General features: G+C 46.8%; 1 protein-coding gene across 1 annotated transcript in view; it reads left to right on the top strand.

The window, feature by feature from the left end:
• The window catches only part of LOC114069106 (collagen alpha-1(VII) chain-like), an 82,897-nt gene that overhangs the window by 58,409 nt on the left and 5,343 nt on the right, over nucleotides 1–19,145 (top strand). Inside the window, exons 53-65 of the mRNA XM_027905667.1 lie at nucleotides 539–610; nucleotides 5,514–5,549; nucleotides 8,500–8,580; nucleotides 9,503–9,556; nucleotides 9,710–9,763; nucleotides 10,638–10,700; nucleotides 11,170–11,232; nucleotides 12,070–12,186; nucleotides 13,515–13,592; nucleotides 14,700–14,753; nucleotides 15,516–15,564; nucleotides 16,351–16,437; nucleotides 18,327–18,497. Of these exons, the coding sequence (XP_027761468.1) occupies nucleotides 539–610; nucleotides 5,514–5,549; nucleotides 8,500–8,580; nucleotides 9,503–9,556; nucleotides 9,710–9,763; nucleotides 10,638–10,700; nucleotides 11,170–11,232; nucleotides 12,070–12,186; nucleotides 13,515–13,592; nucleotides 14,700–14,753; nucleotides 15,516–15,564; nucleotides 16,351–16,437; nucleotides 18,327–18,497 (979 nt within the window). The remainder of the gene's footprint in view (nucleotides 1–538; nucleotides 611–5,513; nucleotides 5,550–8,499; nucleotides 8,581–9,502; nucleotides 9,557–9,709; nucleotides 9,764–10,637; nucleotides 10,701–11,169; nucleotides 11,233–12,069; nucleotides 12,187–13,514; nucleotides 13,593–14,699; nucleotides 14,754–15,515; nucleotides 15,565–16,350; nucleotides 16,438–18,326; nucleotides 18,498–19,145) is intronic.

Consider the following 19,145-nt stretch of genomic DNA (forward strand, 5'->3'; position numbering starts at 1 on the left):
CCAAATATCACATTTGTCAGTTAAATAAAAATAATATATAATAACAATAACACAGAATAAAAATAAAACACATAAAATAACACATAAAAAGCTACCAAATCAGGAAGACTTTGGCCAAATATCTGATTTTGCACTGTGAAGGAAACCCTTGGAGATGCTCCCATGGGGTGGATTTTAAGTCAATGAAAGCCCAAATATGGCATTTGTCAATTAAATAAAAACAATATATAATAAAATTAATACATAATAAAAAATAAACACCTAAAATAAGACATAAAAGGCTTCTAAATCAGAAAGACTCTTGGCCAGATATCTGAGTGACTTTGGACTTTAAAGGAAACCCTTGGAGATGCTCTCATGGTTTTTTTTTTCAGTCAATAAAAACCCACCTGGGACTGAATTTGGTGCAGAAAAAGGTGCTTTTTGTCCCCCTCTCAGTCACCTCCAGGGGTTCCTTCCCTCTCCTCTCTCTGGGGGTGAGTGGCTGGGAGAGCAGGAGGAATTCCAAGTGGATTTACAAGGTGGTTCCCAATTTTAGGGAGGGAAAGGAGACGCTGGATCCAAGGGAATGATGGGACCCTTTGGAGCCAGAGGACCCGTGGGACAGAAGGTGAGTGCAGGGAGCAGGAATTTGGAGGTATTTCCTGGGAGAATTGAGGGGAAAAAAATGACACAAAGCTGGAAAATCCCACGGGATTGATGGAGAGATCCATCGGGAACTGGGGTGGGAAATCACACAGAGCTGGTGTGGAAAATTAGATATAATTCATGTGTAAAATTACCCAAAACTGGTGTGGAAAATTAGACAAAATTGATGTGGAAAATCATACAGAACTGGTGTGTAAAATCACACAAAATTCATGTGTAAAATCAGACAAAACTGATGTATGAAATCACACAGAACTGGTATGTAAAACCACTCAAGAACTGGTGTGTAAAACCCCACAAAACTGATGTGCAAAATCTCACAAAATTGGTGTGTAAAATCAGAGAGAACTGATTGTAAATTACTCAAGAACTGATGTTTAAAATAACACAGAACTGGTGTGTAAATCCCACCAAACTGATGTGTGAAATCCCACAAAAATTAAGTGTAAGATCCCACAAAACTGATTGTAAATTACTCGAGAACTGCTATTTAAAATCCCACAAAACTCATGTGTCAAATCCAACAAAAGACGTGTAAAAATCCCACAAATGTGATTTGTAAAATCCCACCAAACTGGTTTGTAAAAATCCCACAAATCTGATGTGTAAAATAAAAAAAAAAAAACCCTGATGTGTAAAATCCAACAAATGATGTGTAAAATCACAAAAAAAACCACATAAAAATCTCATTAATTTGATGTGTAAAATCCCACAAAACTGGTGTGTAACATCCCACAAGAGACATGTAAAAATCCCACAAAACTGATGTGTAAAATCACCAAAATTTGATGTGAAAATTGCACAAAATTGAGGTGTAAAATCCCACAAAAGATGTGGAAAATCCTAAAAAAATGATGTGTAAAATCCCACAAAACTGATGTGTAAAATCAAACAGAACTGATTATAAATTACTCAAGAAGTGGTGTGTAAAATCAGACAAAATTGATCTGTAAAATCACGCAAAACTGGTGTGTAAAAGCACAGAAAGTTGATGTGCAAAATCACTCAGAATTGATGTTTAAAGTTACACAAAAATGGTGTGCAAAATCACAAAAGAATTGAGGAGTAAAATGACACAAAACTGTGTGTAAATTACACAAGAACTGATCTTTAAAATCGCAGGAAATTGATGTGTGAAATCCCACAGAACTGAATGTAAAACAGCCAAGAACTGATGTGTAAAACCACACAAAATTGAGGTTTGAAATCCCACAAAACTGGTGGGAAAAATCCCACAAAAGATGTGTAAAATGACACAGAACTGATGTGTAAAATCAGACAAAACTGATGTATAAAAACACACAAAACTGATTTAAATTACTCAAGAACTGATGTGTAAAATCACACAAAATTAATGTGTAAAACCACACAAAATTGGTGTGTAAAATCAGAGAGAACTGATTGTAAATTACTCAAGAGCTGATGTTTAAAGTAACACAGAACTGGTGTGTAAATCCCACCAAACTGATAGGTAAAATCCTACAAAAGATGTTTAAAAATCCCACAAACATGATTTGTAAAATCCCACAAAACAGATGTGTCAAAATCCCACCAAAGACATGAAAAATCCCACAAAACTCATGTGTAAAATCCCACAAAACTGGTGGGTAAAATCAGACAAAACTGGTGTGGAAAATCCCCCAAAATTAATATGAAAAATCCCCCAAAACTGTGTAAAATCCCACAAAACTGATGTTTAAAATGCCACAAAACTGATGTGTAAAATACCACCAAAATTAGTGTAAAAATTGCACAACAATGGTGTGTAAAATCCCCAATCACTGGTGTGTTAAATCCAAAAAAAAAGATGTTTAAAATCCCACAAAACTGGTGTGTAAAATACCAAAAAAGACCTGTAAAATTCCACAAAATTGATGTGTAAAATTACCCAAAACTGGTGTGTAAAACCCCACAAAACTAAAGTGTAAAAATCCCACAAAACTGATGTGTAAAATCCAACAAAAGTGGTGTGTAAAATCCAACAAAAAACAGGTAAAATGCCACAAAACTGATGTGCAAAACCCCACAAAATTGATGTGTAAAAACCCGTAAAAATCCCTCAAAACTGTTGTTTAAATCTCACAAAACTGATGTGTAAAATCTAAAAAAATTGATGTGTAAAATCCCCCCAAACTATTGTAAAAATTCCACAATACTGGCTTGTAAAATCCCACAAAACTAATGTGTAAAATCCCACAAAACTGATGTGTAAAATCCCCCAAGACTGCTCTGTGAAATCCCACAAAATTGATATGTATAATCACACAAAGGTTGTGTAAAACCCCACCAAAATGGTGTGTAAAATCCTACAAAACACGGGCAAAAATAAACAAAACTGATGTTTAAAATCCAACTAAACTGATGTGGAAAAACCCACAAAACTGGTCTGTAAAACCCCACAGAACTGATGAGTGAAATCCCACAAACTTGATGTGGAAAATCCTCCAAATTCATGCTTAAAGTCCCACAAAAGATGCGAAAAAATCCTTCAAAACTGAGGTGTAATATCCCCCAAAACTGGTGTGGAAAATCCCACTAAATGGATGTGTCAAATCACACAAAAGGGATGTGAAAATCACAGTAAATTGATTTGTGAAATCACACAAACAGGTGTGAAAAATCAAAGAGAACTAATTGTAAATTACTCAAGAACTGATATTTAAAATCCCACAAAACTGGTGTGTAAATCACACAAAATTGACGAGTGAAATCCCACAGAAATGGTGTGGAAAATTACTCAAGAACTGATGTGGAAAACCAAACAAAATTGATCTTTGAAATCCCACAAAACTAATGAGTAAATCACTCGAGAACTGGTGTGGAAATCCCACAAAACCGGTGTGGAAAATCCCACAACAGACCTGAAAAAATCCCATAAAACTGTCGTTTAAATCTCAGAAAACTGATGTTTAAACACCCACAAAACTGATGTGTCAAATCCCACAAAAGTGGTGTGTAAAATCCCACAAAATCCAGGTGTAAAATCCCACAAGTTGTTTAAAACCTCCCAAAAAACGTGGTAAAATCCCACAAAACTTGTGTAAAATTCAAAAAAAAAAAAGTGTAAAATCCCACAAAAGACCTGAAAAAATCCCATAAAACTGGTGTGTAAAATCCCACAAAACTGATGTATAAAAAGGCACAAAACTGATCTGTAAAATCCTAAAAAATAAGTGTAAAACCCACAGAGAAACATGTAAAAATCCCAAAAACCTGGTGTGTAAAATCCCAGAAAAAACTGCAAAAAAATCCCATAAAACTGGTTTGGAAAATCCCACAAAACTGATTTGTGATGTCTCACCAAAAACATGTAAAATCTCACAAAAGATGAGTAAAATCCCACAACATTGATCTGTAAAATCCCACAACATTGATCTGTAATAACCCACGAAACTGGCGTGGAAAATCCCACAAAACACGAGTGAAACCCAACAAATGATGTGGAAAATCCCACCAACCTGGTGTGTAAAATCCCAGAAAACACGTGTCAAAATCCCACAAAACTGGTGTATAAAACCTTCACAATTGATATGTAAATTCCCAGAAAAACTGATGTGAAAAATCCCACCAAACACCTGTAAAATCCAAAAAAAACAAAGGGTAAAATCTCAGAAAACCATTGTGGAAAATCCTGCAGAAGACATATAAAAATCCCACAAAACTGGTGTGGAAAATCCCACAAAATTGATCTGTAAAATCATACAAAACTGATTGTAAATTACTCAAGAACTGATATTTAAAATCCCACAAAACTGATGTGTAAAATCCCACAAAACTGGTGTGGAAAATCCCACAAAACTGGTGTGGAAAATCCCACAAAACTAATGTAAAAAATCCCACAAAATTGATGTTTAAAATCCCCCAAAACTGATGTGTAAGATCTCACAAAACTGGTGTGTAAAATCCCCCCAAAAAATTGATCTGTAAAAATCACCCAAAACTGATCTGTAAAATCCCACAAGTCATGTAAAATCCCACAAAACCACTGTGTAAAATCCCATAAAACTGGTGTGTAAAACCCCACAAAACTGGTGTGTAAAATCCCTCAAAACTGATGTTTAAAATCATACAAAACTGATTGTAAATTAAGAGCTGATATTTAAAATCCCACAGACCTGATGTGTAAAATCCCACAAAACTGGTGTGGAAAATCCCACAAAAGACATTTAAAATCCCACAAAACTGGTGTGGAAAATCCCACAAAAGATGTGTAAAATCCCCCAAAATTAATGTATAAAATCCCACCAAATTGATTTTTAAAATCCCACAGAAGTGATGTTTAAAATCCCCCAAAACTGATGTGTCAAATCCCACAAAAGTAATGTAAAATCCCACAAAAGATGTGCAAAATCCCACAAAACTGATGTTTCAAATCCCACCAAACCTTTGGTGTCAATCCCTCCCCAGAGCTCTTGGCTTAATCCCCTTCACCGTTCCCTCCCGCCATCCCAAATTCCCTCCCAGGATCCCAAATTCCCTCCCATGATCCCAATTTCCCTCCTGGGATCCCAAATTCCCTCCTGGGATCCCGAATTCCCTCCCCAAAACTGCCGATTGGAACATCCTGAGGGAGCAGAAGGAGCTGCTCTTTTCCAGCAGAGCCCTGAAGGGTTTCCCCCATTTCCAAATCCTGCCCTGGAATCATTCCCGGGCTGGAATAACCGGGAATGTCCTGCTGGAATGTTCAGGTGGGAAGTGAGAACTTTGACGCTCCACTCAAACTCCGTGGAATCCTGAGACATTTTGGGGTATCCCCATAAAAAAAGACCCCCAAAATCTCCTCCTCCCCTCTTCCCGAGCTCCCACATCATCCCCATTCCCAGTGGGATCTTTTTTGGGATAACCCATCCCTGTTTTCCTTGCAGGGAGAACCGGGGGAGCCGAGTTCGCCGGGCCCTGCCGTGAGTTGGAATGTGTGGGATGAGGGGATGGGATGAGGGGATGGGATGAGGGGATGGGATGAGGGGGTGGAAACCTTCCCCAAAAATTCCCTGGACAAAGAGGTTTTGCTGGAAAAACAGTTCTGGGAATGGTTTCAGAGAATCACAGAATGACGGAATCAACGGGGTTGGGAAAGAACTCCGAGATCATCACGAGTCCAACCCTTGATCCAACGGGGTTTGTTGAAGGAATTGCTGGCTGAGGGGCTGGAATGGATTTTCCAGGGAAGCTGTGGCTGCCCCTGGATCCCTGGGAGCGTCCAAGGGCAGGTTGGAACAACCTGGAATAGTGGGAGGTTTTTATCTCCTTAAGAAATTCAGCTGCTGATTGTTTATACTGGGAAAATTTATATATCCTTAAGAAATTGGAATATGGATTGTTTATCCAGGGAAAAAATTATATATCCCTGAGAAATTGGAATATGGATTGTTTATCCCATGAAAAAATTTATATATCCTTAGGAAATTGGAATGTGGATTGTTTATCCTGGCAGAAATTTGTATATCCTTAAGAAATTGGAGTATGGGTTGTTCATCCCAGGAGAAAATTGTATATACTTGAGAAATTATGGGTTGTTTATCCCAGGATAAATTGATATATCCTTAAGAAATTGGAATATGGATTGTTTATCCCTTCAAAAAATTTATATGTCCTTAAAAAATTGGAATATGGATTGTTTATCCTGGGATAAATTTATATATTCTGAGAAATTGGAATATGGAACAATTCCCGGTCTTTTTCGGAGCCGATGTCCCTGGGAATCGTTTCTTCTTCTCCTTTTTTATCCTTTTTTAAAAGCACTTCTCCCTTTTTTTTTTTTAACTTGGCCTGCTTGGGTTTCGCTCTTTTATATTTAAATTGCAGATTTTTAAGGTTTTTAACTCCTCATCTTGATCGTCTCTCGAGGATTCCGGCTCCTCTTTTTTATTCCCAGGTGCTTCGGGCATTCAAATACAAAAAAAAAAAAAATTCAAATGCCAGAAAGAAATTCGAATTAAAAAAAAATCTAATTAAAAAAAATCAAATGCCAAAAAAATTCAAATTAAAAAAAAAATCAAATGCCAAAAAAAATCGAATTAAAAAATTCAAATGCTGAAAAAAAATAAAAAATCGAATTAAAAATTCAAATGGCAAAAAAAAATTCAAATGGCAAAAAAAAAAAAAAACAAACAGGATCTGTGTGATAACACCATCCAACAGCCACGGGATTATTCCCAGGGGTGTCCCGGGATCTCCTGCTTTTCCCTCCGGCTCATCCCGGAGTTGTTTCCCTTTCCAGCGTTTGCCAGAGTATTCCAAACCTGGAGCAGAAAGGTGGGAGAAATCCGGGATTTTTCACTCTGTTGGGAGTCTAAAAACGGGCCTGACCCTTCAGGATCTGGGAGTTAGGGGGGGATATATCCCAGAGGTTTTTTTGGTGGGAATGGTTTTAAGCGGGAATTTGATTTTGCTGCCGATATTGTGGAATCCCTGGAAGTGTCCCAGGCCAGGCTGGATTCTCTTGGAGCAACCTGGGATAGTGGGAAGCGTCCCTGCCCGTGGCAGGGGGTGGCACTGGATGGGATTTAAGGTCCCTTCCCACCCAAACCATTCCAGGATTCCATAATAGTTTTTTGGGAGAGAGGAGGATGCTCCAAACCGCAGCAAATCCCCCCCCAAAAAAAACCACTGGCAGGGAAGGGATAAAAAAAAACCCTGGCAAGGGATAAAAACCCACCTGAAACTCTTGAGGGGGACACTCCCAGCTCCTCCATTTGCATCTTTAATCCTGGAAGCCCGGGAGGTGGGAATCTTTTTTCCCCTTTTCCATCTTTTTCCTGGCCCTGGGTGCAGATTTCCTTGGGAATCCTCCCCTCCCTGTCCTGTTCTCTCCCATCTGCAGCAGGGCCTGTGGTACCTGTGATGAAGCTGCTCCAGCAACACTTCAATGACAGAAAGAGCCACTTCCACCCCTTAAATTCCCTTTAAATTGCTTCTTTTCCCATCTTTTATTTACCTGGAAGGAGCCAGAATGTAAATCTGCCCCAGCTGCAACTTTTCCCACCTGGGAATGAAAAGGTGCTGGGTTTGGGAGAGACTCTGGGCTGGTTTTTATCACCAGGATGGTGTTGGGAACAGTTTGAATCGGTCATCTCTGTCAAGAGGAATCTGCTGGCAGGGGGTGGAGGGTTAATTATATTTTTCTTCTAATAAATGTGTTTCCTTTTGACATCCCCCAGCAAACTGAGGGCAGGCAGAGAGTGTCGCTTGTCCATCTGAGCTGCTTTGAGCAGCCAGTTCAGCCTCCCCTGTGCACTCAGTGCCTCCAGTGGGGATAAATCCCATTTCCTCACATCCAGGGGGGGCTGAAAAGTGCCAGGAAAATCGTGCCAGGCTGTGGCAGCCTTATAAAAAAAAAAAACCCTAAATAAATGGGAATTTCCTGGAGCTTTAATTTGACCCCAGGCAAGGAGGTCCCGGTGCTGGACGTGGCTCTGGGTCCCCTCCGAGCTGGGTGGCTCCAGAAGCTCCAAAATGTGGCAAAAAAAGGGTCTGAAGCTGCAGATCCAGAGCCCAGGAATGTGTTTGACCCCCCCACCTCCTCAAATCTCAGCCACAGCCGTCACCACCGGAATTCTCTCGGAATTCCATCACCGGGATGCCTCTTCAGCCGCCGCTTCCCTGGATTTTCCGAGCTGGAATTAGGAATATAATGTGGTTACAATCAACTCACAGGTTTTCTTTGCCAACCCTACAAGCCCAGGAAGAGTTTGTGCTCAATCCCAACCTCAGATCCTCGAGGAGATTCCCAGCTGGAACTGTGGAATCCTGGACTCCGGGATCCTCCTGGTGAAATTCCATCCTGTCGATTGTTCCCAACCTCTTCAGCAACCACTAAAATCCGGGTTTTTTTCCCCCACTTTTTGGCAGGGGGCAGCAGGTCTGGATGGGAAGGATGGGAACAAGGGAGCCAAAGGTGACAGAGGCCTCCAGGGGCTGATGGGGAAGCCGGTGAGTGGTGGGAAGGGCCGTGGATTGTTCAGTGGGAAGGGCCGTGGATTGTTTGTTGGGAAGGGCCATGGATTGTTCAGTGGGAAGGGCCGTGGATTGTTTGTTGGGAAGGGCCGTGGATTGTTCAGTGGGAAGGGACATGGACTGATCTCCTGGAGGAGCCTCCAATGCGCCCCTTGGGCTGATTTTTGGGAGGATCATTTTCCAACTCCCAGCAGACACACCCTGTCCACGTTTCCAGCCTTCCAAGTTATCCCATCTTTTCCAGCCTGAGCTTCCCTTGGTTTCTTGCCAAGGCCCAAATTTCAAGTTCCTCCAGGTACCCAGTGTTGATCTTCCTGGTGGAGTAAGCAGGAAATGATGGAATAAATCCCTACAAAGCCCTCCTCATTTTCCTGGGATGAGCTGATTGGACCCCTCCCTTGATCCCAAATAATTTCCTTCCCGTGGATGGGGACTTTGACCCCTAATTGCTTAAAAATGACTCCTCAAAGTGATGCCTGGTGGGAGCAGGGCTTTATTTTCCGGAGACACACTGGATTCCAGAGGTTTTTCCTGCTTTGTTTCTCCGTGAGACCAAAAAAAAACCAAAAAAAAAAACAATAGGAGATTTTTTGGGAGGAAGCAGGAGAGGAAGATTCCATTATCTCCCAAACCTCACTCAGCTCCTCGAGGCGCTTTTCCCAAACTTCTCCCAGTGGTGGATCCTTTCCCACTTCCCTACATCCCTGACCTCCTCCCAGGTCATTCCCAGCCCCCCCTTCCAGAGCTCCTCGCATTTCCAGCCCCTCAAAACCGCCCTGAGCCCCGAATTTCCAGGGAGTTTTTGGTCAACAAAAAACCCACAGAATTCCTCCCAAGTTATCCCTGCCCTTCATTCCAAACATGGAATTTTTGTCCTGGTTTTTTTTTTCCCATGCAGGGATGGAAAGGTGATCGTGGGACCACCGGAGACCCCGGGCAGAAAGGAGCAAAGGTGAGGGAGGAGGTGGTGGTGGGGGGGGAGATTCTGTGGAATTCCCGATCCTTGGAGAGATTCCAAAGCTTTCTGGGCTGGTCAAACAGAATTCCTCCCTCCTGCCCTCTGCTGGATCCAACAGCCACCCCCTGTGATCTCCTTTATCCTCAGGGATTCCAAGGATTCCCGGGGCGCGCCGGCGCTCCTGGAGCCAAAGGCACCAAGGTGAGCGAATCCCAAACTTCCCCGTCCTGCTCCAGCTCCCCTGTTCATGGGGAAAAGTTTGGAGCTGCATTTTGTCCAACAACAACCTTTAAATTGCTGGTTTGATCCTTGTTTTCTCTGTGTTCAGAAATTATTGTGGAATTCTGGGCCATCAAATCTCTGCCCTCCCACTGAAACTCTGATTTTTTTCCCCTTAAATCCCCTCTCTTCCCATTCACCCCCGGGAATAATCCTCCCCATCTCCCAGCTCTGGAGGGAAAAATCCCTCTGGGAAGCACAGAGGAGCAGAGGGGATGGAGAGATTTTAAGGATTGCAGGGAATTTCGGGATAATCTGGGGCACAAATCCCCTCCTGGGCTTCGGTTTAGCAACAGCCTGGGCTTGGTTTTAGCTCCTCATGAACAAAGATAACGACCCTTAATGGGCTTTTTAGGCAGGCTTTGATAAGAAATAATGTTGGTAAACTGAGCCAGTGGGATGTGGGTTTATTAGTGTGGTGATTATTATTAATTATCATTGTTTTGCTATTAATATTTTCCTGCATCAGCAGGAAATTGTTGCCTGGGGGAATCTCCCACCTCCTTTCCTGGAGCTGAGCTGGAGACAACCTAAAACTCCTATTGATTTAAAACCATCGGAGTTAAATTGCTCTTAATTAGTTTTTTTTTTTTCCACTGGTCCAATTAGTGAAATTAGACCTTATTTAAAATGAGGATCTCAAATTTACAGCCCGAATTGACACTTTGGATTTTCCGGCCCCCTCAGTTATCCTTTTCCTTGCTTTTTCCAGAGCCAGTTTTCCACCCCCCCCCCCTCCAAAATGTTTCAAGGCCTGTTTGTCCTCAGGGCCCATCCCCTTCTTTTCCATCCCCAGGGAGAAATGGGAAGTCCTGGAAAACGGGGGATCCCGGGATCCGACGGACAGCACGGACCGAAGGTGAGGGAATTGTGGGATCACAGCGTGGATTGGGTGGGAAAAGACCTTCAAACCCACCCAGTTCCACAAATAAGAGGCTTCCCAAGAGCTCTGCAGGTGCCAAGTGTTTATTCCCTTCCAAAGGCCCAAACTGGGTTATTTTGGAGTGTTTTCCAGGAAAACCGACGTGGAGATGTTTTGGACACTGGGGAATGGGGGATTTTCCCACTCCAACCCCAGGACCATCCCAGAGAACTGGCATTCAGCCAGGGAATGGTTCTCAAGAGGTTTCATCCACCCCAACTCCACGGGGATCTGTTGGAATTCTCAAGGAATGGGTTTTTTTTTTCCTGGGATTTTTTCCTCCTCTCCTCGAGTGCCGAGCTCGGACTCTGCCGACAACTCCGTGACCTGAAGACCGAACCAGGTCCTTCAGGAAATGCCAGGAAATGTTGTTATCCATGATGTTTTCCCCTTTGGCTCCTTCCAGGGGGATCAGGGAGCAGCAGGGAAGGATGGAGCCTCGGGAATTCCTGGGGAGAAAGGAGAGAAGGTTTGTACTCCCCTCCCCTTTCCCGTTTTCCCGGAGCTGCCCTTTCAGCAAAAGGGAAATAAATCCCACCCCCCCCAGGTCGGGTGAACAAAATAACCCCCCTGCTCCATCCCAGGGGTCCTTTCCAGAGGGCAAAGGTTGGGAATGCTGTTGGAAAAGGCGGGAGAGGGAGATCTTGAATTCACCCTCTTAGTGTGAGGAAAAACCACCTCAACCCATTCCCAGGATTAAAGGATTCCTGGGATGCTTCCTTGGGTGTGGAAGTGGCTCCAGAGCTGCCCCCTCTGAGGAATCCTCACCTGGATCCCTCCCCCTTCCCTTTCTCTTCATTGTGGATTGTCCCCTTAAAAGGTCGAAATTTAAATTTAAATTTCAAATTCTCTCAATTTTAAAAAAATGGGGATCTCCAAGGAGCTGCTGCTTTTATTGGGGTTTTTTTTGGGGGGGGGAGGGGGGGGAAACATTCCCTGTCCTTCTCCTTCCTTCCCACAGAGCTCTGTTTTCCACCCTCAGAAGGAGGTTGGGAGGGGGGTGGGGGGGTTGGATTTTTTCCTTCCCTGGGTGTCCCATCCCTGTTCAGGATGGATCCCACAGGGTGCAGATCAAGAGGGGGAATTTCGAGACCGGTGCTCCCTGTTTTTTCCCCCCGAGGTCACAGGCTAAAGGACTCTGTTTAGATGAGCTGGGAATTAGGGAATGATCAGGGGGATCATCCCAAGGGAAGGGGGGGGGGCAAAGCCAAAGCCATGGGAATGGTGTCCCTCCATTGGGGACCCCCACATTTGGGTGATGTTGGACTGGAACACCTCCAAACCCGCTGCTCTTGGTGATTCCCAGGGAGCCAAAGGAGTTCCTGGGCTGGGAGGCTTCAAGGGGCAGATGGGATGGCCTGGGAAGGCTGGAATGGCCGGAGCAGATGGACCTCGAGGGCCCCAGGGAGAGCCGGGACCGCAGGTGAGACTGGCTGAGCCTGCCCTGACCCAGGGACCAAACCCCTGGCTGGGTCCCCACAGGGGTCCCCACATGGCCACATCTTCTTCTTTCTTTCTTTCTTCTTTCTTCTTTCTTCTTTCTTCTTTCTTCTTTCTTCTTTCTTCTTTCTTCTTTCTTCTTTCTTCTTTCTTCTTTCTTCTTTCTTCTTCTTCTTCTTCTGCTTCTTCTGCTTCTTCTTCTGCTTCTGCTTCTTCTTCTGCTTCTTCTTCTGCTTCTTCTTCTTCTTCTTCTCCTTCTTCTCCTTCTCCTTCTTCTCCTTCTTCTCCTTCTCCTTCTTCTTCTTCTTCTTCTTCTTCTTCTTCTTCTTCTTCTTCTTCTTCTTCTTCTTCTCCTTCTTCTCCTTCTCCCTCTTCTCCTTCTCCTCCTTCTCCTTCTCCTTCTTCTCCTTCTCCTTCTTCTTCTTCTTCTTCTTCTGCTTCTTCTGCTTCTTCTTCTGTTTCTTCTTCTTCTGCTGCTTCTTCTGCTTCTGCTTCTTCTGCTTCTGCTCCTGCTTCTGCTTCTCCTTCTTCTCCTTCTCCTTCTTCTTCTTCTTCTTCTTCTTTCACTTCTTCTTCTTACTCTCCCTCCTCTTCCTTTCTCCTCCTCCTCTTCCCCTTCCTCTTCCTCCTCTTCCTCCTCCTCCTCTTCTTCCTCCTCCTCTTCTTCCTCCTCCTCCTCCTCTCCCTCCTCCTCCTCCTCAGGGTAGCCCAGGACAAAAGGGGGTTGAGAAAATCCCAGGGCCCTGATCCCATCCCATCCAATCTGCCCAGGGATCCCCCAAGATCCACAGGGCTCGAGGTGACTTCCCAGGGAATCCCAAATCCCCCCCAGAGGGAACTTTGAGGGTCGTCCAGTTCCAACCCTGACACCTCCCACTGTCCCAGGTGCCCCCCAGGGGTATCCAACCCGGCCTTGGACACTCCCAGGGATCCAGGGGCAGCCACAGCTTCTCTGGGAAATCCATCCCAGCCCCTCCCCACCCTCCCAGCCAGCAATTCCACCCCAAAACCCCATCTCTCCCTGTCCTCTGGCAGTGGGAAGCTATTCCCTGTGTCCTGTCACTCCAAGCTCTTCTAAATATTCCCTTTCCACCTTTCTTGGCTCCCTCCAGGTCCTGGAAGGCCACAGTGAGGTCACCCCCAAAGCCTTTTCCAGGCTGAGCATTCCCAATTCTCCCAGGGGATGTTTCTTCTCCTGCCACTGCCCAAATTGGGCTTTGAGGGGAAAATCCCCTTAATATCTGGGATAATGTCTGGGATAATGTCTGGAATGGGCTTTGACTGAGCTCTCCTCTCCCTCTCCCTCTCCAGGGTCCTCCAGGGAAAAGAGGGAAGTGCCAGCTCTGCCTCAGGGGCCCCCCAGGCACGGAGGGACCGAAAGGAGCCACGGTGAGTGTGGGATGAGCCAGATCCACCTCCCGTGGGATGAGCCAGATCCACCTCCCAGGGAGCTTCCCGAGCTTCCAGGGAGCTTCCCCAGCTTCCAGGGAGCTTCCCCTGCTCCCACAGCCCTGCAGAGCTCTGGGTAAACCCTGGATGATCCAAGGGACAATTCCCAGCTCTCCAAATCCTGCAACTACAAAAGCAGGGACATTTTCCTCCCTAAATCCAGGCACTGGACGTGGGAATGCTCCACTTCTCCAGCTGGGACAATCCTGGGAGTGCTGGGGAATGTTTTAGATGAGATTTCCTTGGGAAAATATCATTTTTGGGGCAGCACATCCTCAGTGTGTTTGCCATGGAAAACCAGGAAAGAGGCCTGGCTGAAATTCCCAGCTCTCCAAATTCTGGAAAAGCAGGGACAACATTTTCCTCCCTAAAACCAGACACTGGATATGGGAATGCTCCACTTCTCCAGCTGGGACAACCCTGGGAGATCTGGGGGTTTCCAGGTGTTTAAAATCAGATTTCTTTGGGAAAACATCATTTTTTGGGCAGCACATCCTCAGCGTGTTTGCCACGGAAAAACAAGGAACAATCCCCTGGATGAGCCTTGGCTGCTCCAGGTTGGGAATTACAGCCACGTGGATTGAGAAAAACGCCCCTCCCGGCCCTCTAATTCGACCTTTAATATCCCTTTAAGTGTTTTTAATCAACAAATCCGATTTTCAGCGGCTCCCAGCCCGGTATTTGGCGGGGTGGCATTTTCTACCAGGAGGCAGCTGCTCCGTTTTTAACCCCCTTAAAAAAAAAAAAAAAAAAAAAAAAAAGGGAAAATAAACCTGATTTAAACCGCGGCTCTTAAAAAAAAATAATCTTTATTGTTCGAGGAAAAAAAAAAAAATCTGGGAGGCTTCTCCGGGCTCTGATGGTCGCTTTTGTTCTTGTTTTCCTGTCTCCTCTGTGGCTTATTCGCAGATAACCCTACAATTTACATCTCAAATCTTCGTTCGGGAAGCCTGGCCGTGACAATTTACAGGGAATTCAGAGCGTGTGGGAACATTTAGCGAGTGAATTCTCGGAGCTTTTTGTGCTGATTGAAGTGTTTTGTCCCAGGGTGAAAACGGCCCGGCCGGAAGGAAAGGAGAGAAGGGACATCCCGGGCTCTCGGTGAGTATTCCAGGCACTTCCCGAGGAGGGAAAACAGGCACGGACACCCACCCTGAGAGGCCCAGGGGAGGAGGGAAATGCTGGGAAATGCTGGGAAGTGGTTTCATCCCGAGGAAATGCGGGAGATGAGAGCGCTGGGATTAGCGGGATGGATGTCAGACCCGAAGGAGGATGGAGAGCCTGAGGCACAATTCCCATCTCCCGGCCTCCAAATCCCGCTTGGCAGGTGGGACCGGGGGCCACCAGGGCTGATCCAACCCTAAGGAAGGGCAGGAGACAGGAATGTGTTCCCATTTTTAAAGCCAGCAGGGAAAAGCTCTGGGCTTGTCAATCCTGAAGGAAAAGGATCCTCGTGGATCAGGGGAAAATCCCGAAAAATTTGAGTCTTCACCCTGTTGCAAATTGGGGTTTGTGCTGTTTGATTTATGCTTTAATTTTTCCCGAGTGTGGAGGATTAATTTTTAACATGGAAGGTGTGACCTGATCCTCGTGCTGGGGCTGATCCCAATCCCAGATCCCAGACCCCAATTCCTCCAGGCAAGAGGAGCAGGAGGCAGGATGGCCCTGAATTTCCAGAGGGAATGAGCCCCACACCTGGAATTTATCCCAAATCCTGCCCCAAGAGGTGGCACCGAAGCTCTCTCTGCCCTGAGCTGTCCCAGCAGGAGGAGTGGGGGGAATATTTTGGGATCCCTGAGGGGAGGGAGACAGTGCCAGGATCCCAAATCCCGCTTTTAACCCTTCATTCCCACCTTGGCCCAGGAGGAAGAGGTGAGGGAGGTGGTGAGGAGCGAGCTGAGAGGCAGATGTGGTGAGTTTGGCACCTGCAGGCAGGTGGTGAATTGGAGAGATCCAAGAAATATCCACAGGTCACCCCATCAGCAGCACAGGGGGCACCTCTGCGGGCTCCCAAAGGAATTCCCAGGGGGAATTCTGGGCCATCAAATCTCTGCCCTCCTTCAGAAACTCTGAGTTTTTTCCCCTGAAATCCCCTCTCTTCCCGTTTCTTTCTCTGTGGTTTCGTGGCAAATCCTTTCTCCCTGGGCATTCCCTTTCCCTGTTGATTGGGGAAAGTTTGGAGCTGACTTTTCCCTGAGAACACCCTTTCATTCCTGGTTTGATCCCTGTTTTCTCTGTGTTCAGAAATTATTGTGGAATTCTGGGCCATCAAATCTCTGCCCTCCTACAGAAACTCTGATTTTTTTCCCCTGAAATCCCCTCTCTTCCCATTTCATTCCCTGTGTTTTGGTCAGCAAATCCTTCCTCTCTGGTCATCCCTTTCCCTGTTCATTGGGGAAAGTTTGGGGCTGCATTTTCCCTGAGAACACTCTTTAATTCCTGTTTTATTCCCTGTTTTTGGGGCACCCCTGGACCCACAGACCTCTCCTCCTCAACCCCACCATCAGACTGGAATCCCAGTGCCTGGAGACTCCAGGAAAACATTGGGATGCTTTGAAGAGGGGGGGGGATTAAAGGGATGGAAAAGGGGCCGTGGAAGCATTTGCTGCCCAAAAAAATCGGGATTTGGTGAAAAAATCTTCTTTATGCACAGGGAAAAAACGCAGCCAAGCGTGCCCTGTCTGTGTTGTCTTTGCAGATGGTGGAGCTGAGATGGGAATGGTGCTCCTGGAAAAGGGTAAGGCTGCTGAAATCCATGGGAATGCACAGGAATTCAGATCACCCAGTGTTGCAAATCCTTCCTCCCTGGGCATTCCATTTCCCTGTTGACTGGGGAAAGTTTGGAGCTGCATTTTCCCCACTAACAACCTTTAATTCCTGATGTAATCCTGGTTCATAATCACCAGCTGTGACCCTGGGTCACCCAATGGGATCTTGGATCACCCAGTGGGACCCTGGATCACTCAATGGGTTCATGGATCACCAAATGGGATTCTGGATCACCCAGTGGGATTCTGGATCACCAAATGGGATTTTGGATCACCAAATGGGATCCTGGATCACCCAGTGGGATCCTGGATCACCCAGTGGGATCCTGGATCACGAACTGTGACCCCATATCACCAAATGGGATTCTGGATCACCAAATCTGACCCAGGATCACCCAGTGGGATCCTGGATCACCCAGTGGGATCTTGGATCACCCAGTGGGATCCTGGAACACCCACTGGGATCTTGGATCACCAAATGGGATTTTGGATCACTAAATGGGATCCTGGATCACCCAGTGGGATCCCGGATCAATTCCAACCTCAAGTCCTAAAAGCTTTCGGAGCTGAGGAGTGGAAATCCAACCAGAGGGGGATGCAAAGTTGTGGTGGCCACGTGGATGCAGCTCAGAGGGGGTCCTGTCCTAGATGGGACGACATTCCAGCCCTTGGGAAGGGCTGCAGCAGCTCCAGGGGCAAAACCAGGGGGGTTATTCCAAGTTTCCTGCCCAGTTTGGGGACGCTGAGCTCAGATTTCCCTGCTTTTGGGGTAGAAGGATCCCCCTCATCCCCAGTGTGCCACCTCCTCCTCCCCTCGGCCATTCCCAGGACCTGCCGTGTTGGACGTCACAGGTTTGACCTCCCCCTCCTGCCGGGGCTGGATTTGGGACCCTGGATGTTCTCAGACCTTCGGGGGCGGCTCCAGCCAACAATCCCATTAAATCCCGTCTCATAAATCCCCCGAGGGCGGGAGGAGCCGCTTCCAAAGGCTCCGTTATTGCCGCCTGATTTACGATCGATCCATCGCTGCCGGCTTTCCAGAGGCTCCCGAGCTTTTCCAAAGCTCCAGCCTGACGTTTGTCTCCTGGCAAACAGCTCCCATTTTCCCCCTCCCCGGGGCTGTTTAAGTGGTTTTTTTTGTTTGTTTTTTATTGTGGCCATTGAGTGTTTTTTTTGTTTTTATTGCTCCGTGACATTCCCGTCAAGAGGGGACTCGTTATCCCGGGAAGGCTCCAGCGATCCCTGTTTAAACGGGGGTTAATTAGTTTGTGTGCCCTCATTAAGTGTGATTTCCATTCGATCCAGAGGCTGAGGATACAAAGGATCCCTGGGAACAGGAGCCGCTCCAAGGAACCCGCGGGGAATTCCCAGGTGAGGGGAAGCGACGTTTTAGGGAAGGCAATTCCCTACCTGGGAAGGGCTTTTTTTGGGCAATTCGGGATGGAGGGAAGCGGCGGCACGAGCTTAATTAAAACTGGATTTAGGACTCGGCTTAAAGCCGGGTTTGCCCAGGGAAGGTATTCCCGATCCATCCCCACCAGGAAAATCCGCCGGGAGAGCCCTCCAGGCAGTTCCCTCCCAATCCATCCCAACATCCCCGGCGGGATTCAGGATTTTAAATCCCCCTCCTTCCAAAAGGTCACATCCCACCCACCCACCCACCCTGGTGGGGCACGGAGCATTCCCGTGCTATTCCCGCCGGGAATTCGCTGCTGGATGCCTTTCCTGGTGCCCGCTGCTCCTTCTGCTCTGCCAATCCCATTTCTTTGGGATCGGGTGGGGTTGTGGATCTCCCAATCCGAGCCCCGCGGGTTTTCCCGGGAAAACGGGGCTGGCCGAGCGTTGTGGCTTTTTCCCGGCTGGATCCAAAGGGTGAGCGGGGTTTTTTTGGGATGTTCTCCCTCAGCCTCCTGCCTGCAGCCCATGGATGAGGGACCCTGCCAGGATTATTCCCTGCTCTGGTACTTCCACCCCGGGGCCAAAACCTGCCGGCCCTTCGTTTTTGGGGGGTGCGGCGGGAACGGGAACCGCTTCCCATCCCGGCGGGAATGCGAGAGGAGCTGCGGAGCCCCGGCAGGTGAGGCAGCCCCTGGACCCCCCGAAAAACCTCCTCCAAACCCAGCCAGGAGGGAGGGGGAGGCGGGAAACCTTCCCCTTTGTGACCGTCCCCACCATCCCACCCCACCCCCGAGAGACCCGGAGCGCTGTCCCCGATTTCCAAGGATTTGTTCCCTTTCCATTCCCAGCCGGCTTTGATCCCCTTCCAGGACGTCCCCTCCCTTGGGTTGATCCCACTGGGAATGAGGAGGCTCCAGCTGGGGTGGTTTGTGCTGTCTGAGGGCGGAATTTTGCAGGATTTTGGGGGGAATGGTGCCCTCCAAACCCTTCCATCCAACCCCCTCCTTGGCATCTGCAGCCACCAGGGGCGTCCAAACCTGCTCCAGAGCAGCTTGTGAACAGTCCCCAAACCCCCCCAGCATCAGGGTTCCACCTGATCCAGGGAAAAACTCTCTCCTGGAAGCAGGACTGGGCTTCCATCCCTGGATATCCGGGATTTGTGTGGATTTTCCATCGCCTCCAGGGGGAAAACGGGCCCTGGCAGTGACTCAGACTCTGCTGCCCAAGCTGTGGTTGAAACCAGAAAGATGTTTTTCCCCCCAGAGGAGAAAACTCCTCTGGGAACCAGGAAAAAGAAAAAAAAAAAAAAAATTTGTTCTCCAGAACC

The sequence above is a fragment of the Empidonax traillii genome, unplaced genomic scaffold (assembly GCF_003031625.1).
Source record: "Empidonax traillii isolate 1590-97213 ecotype Southwest subspecies unplaced genomic scaffold, ASM303162v1 scaffold1191:size203906, whole genome shotgun sequence".
Classification (NCBI taxonomy): domain Eukaryota; kingdom Metazoa; phylum Chordata; class Aves; order Passeriformes; family Tyrannidae; genus Empidonax; species Empidonax traillii.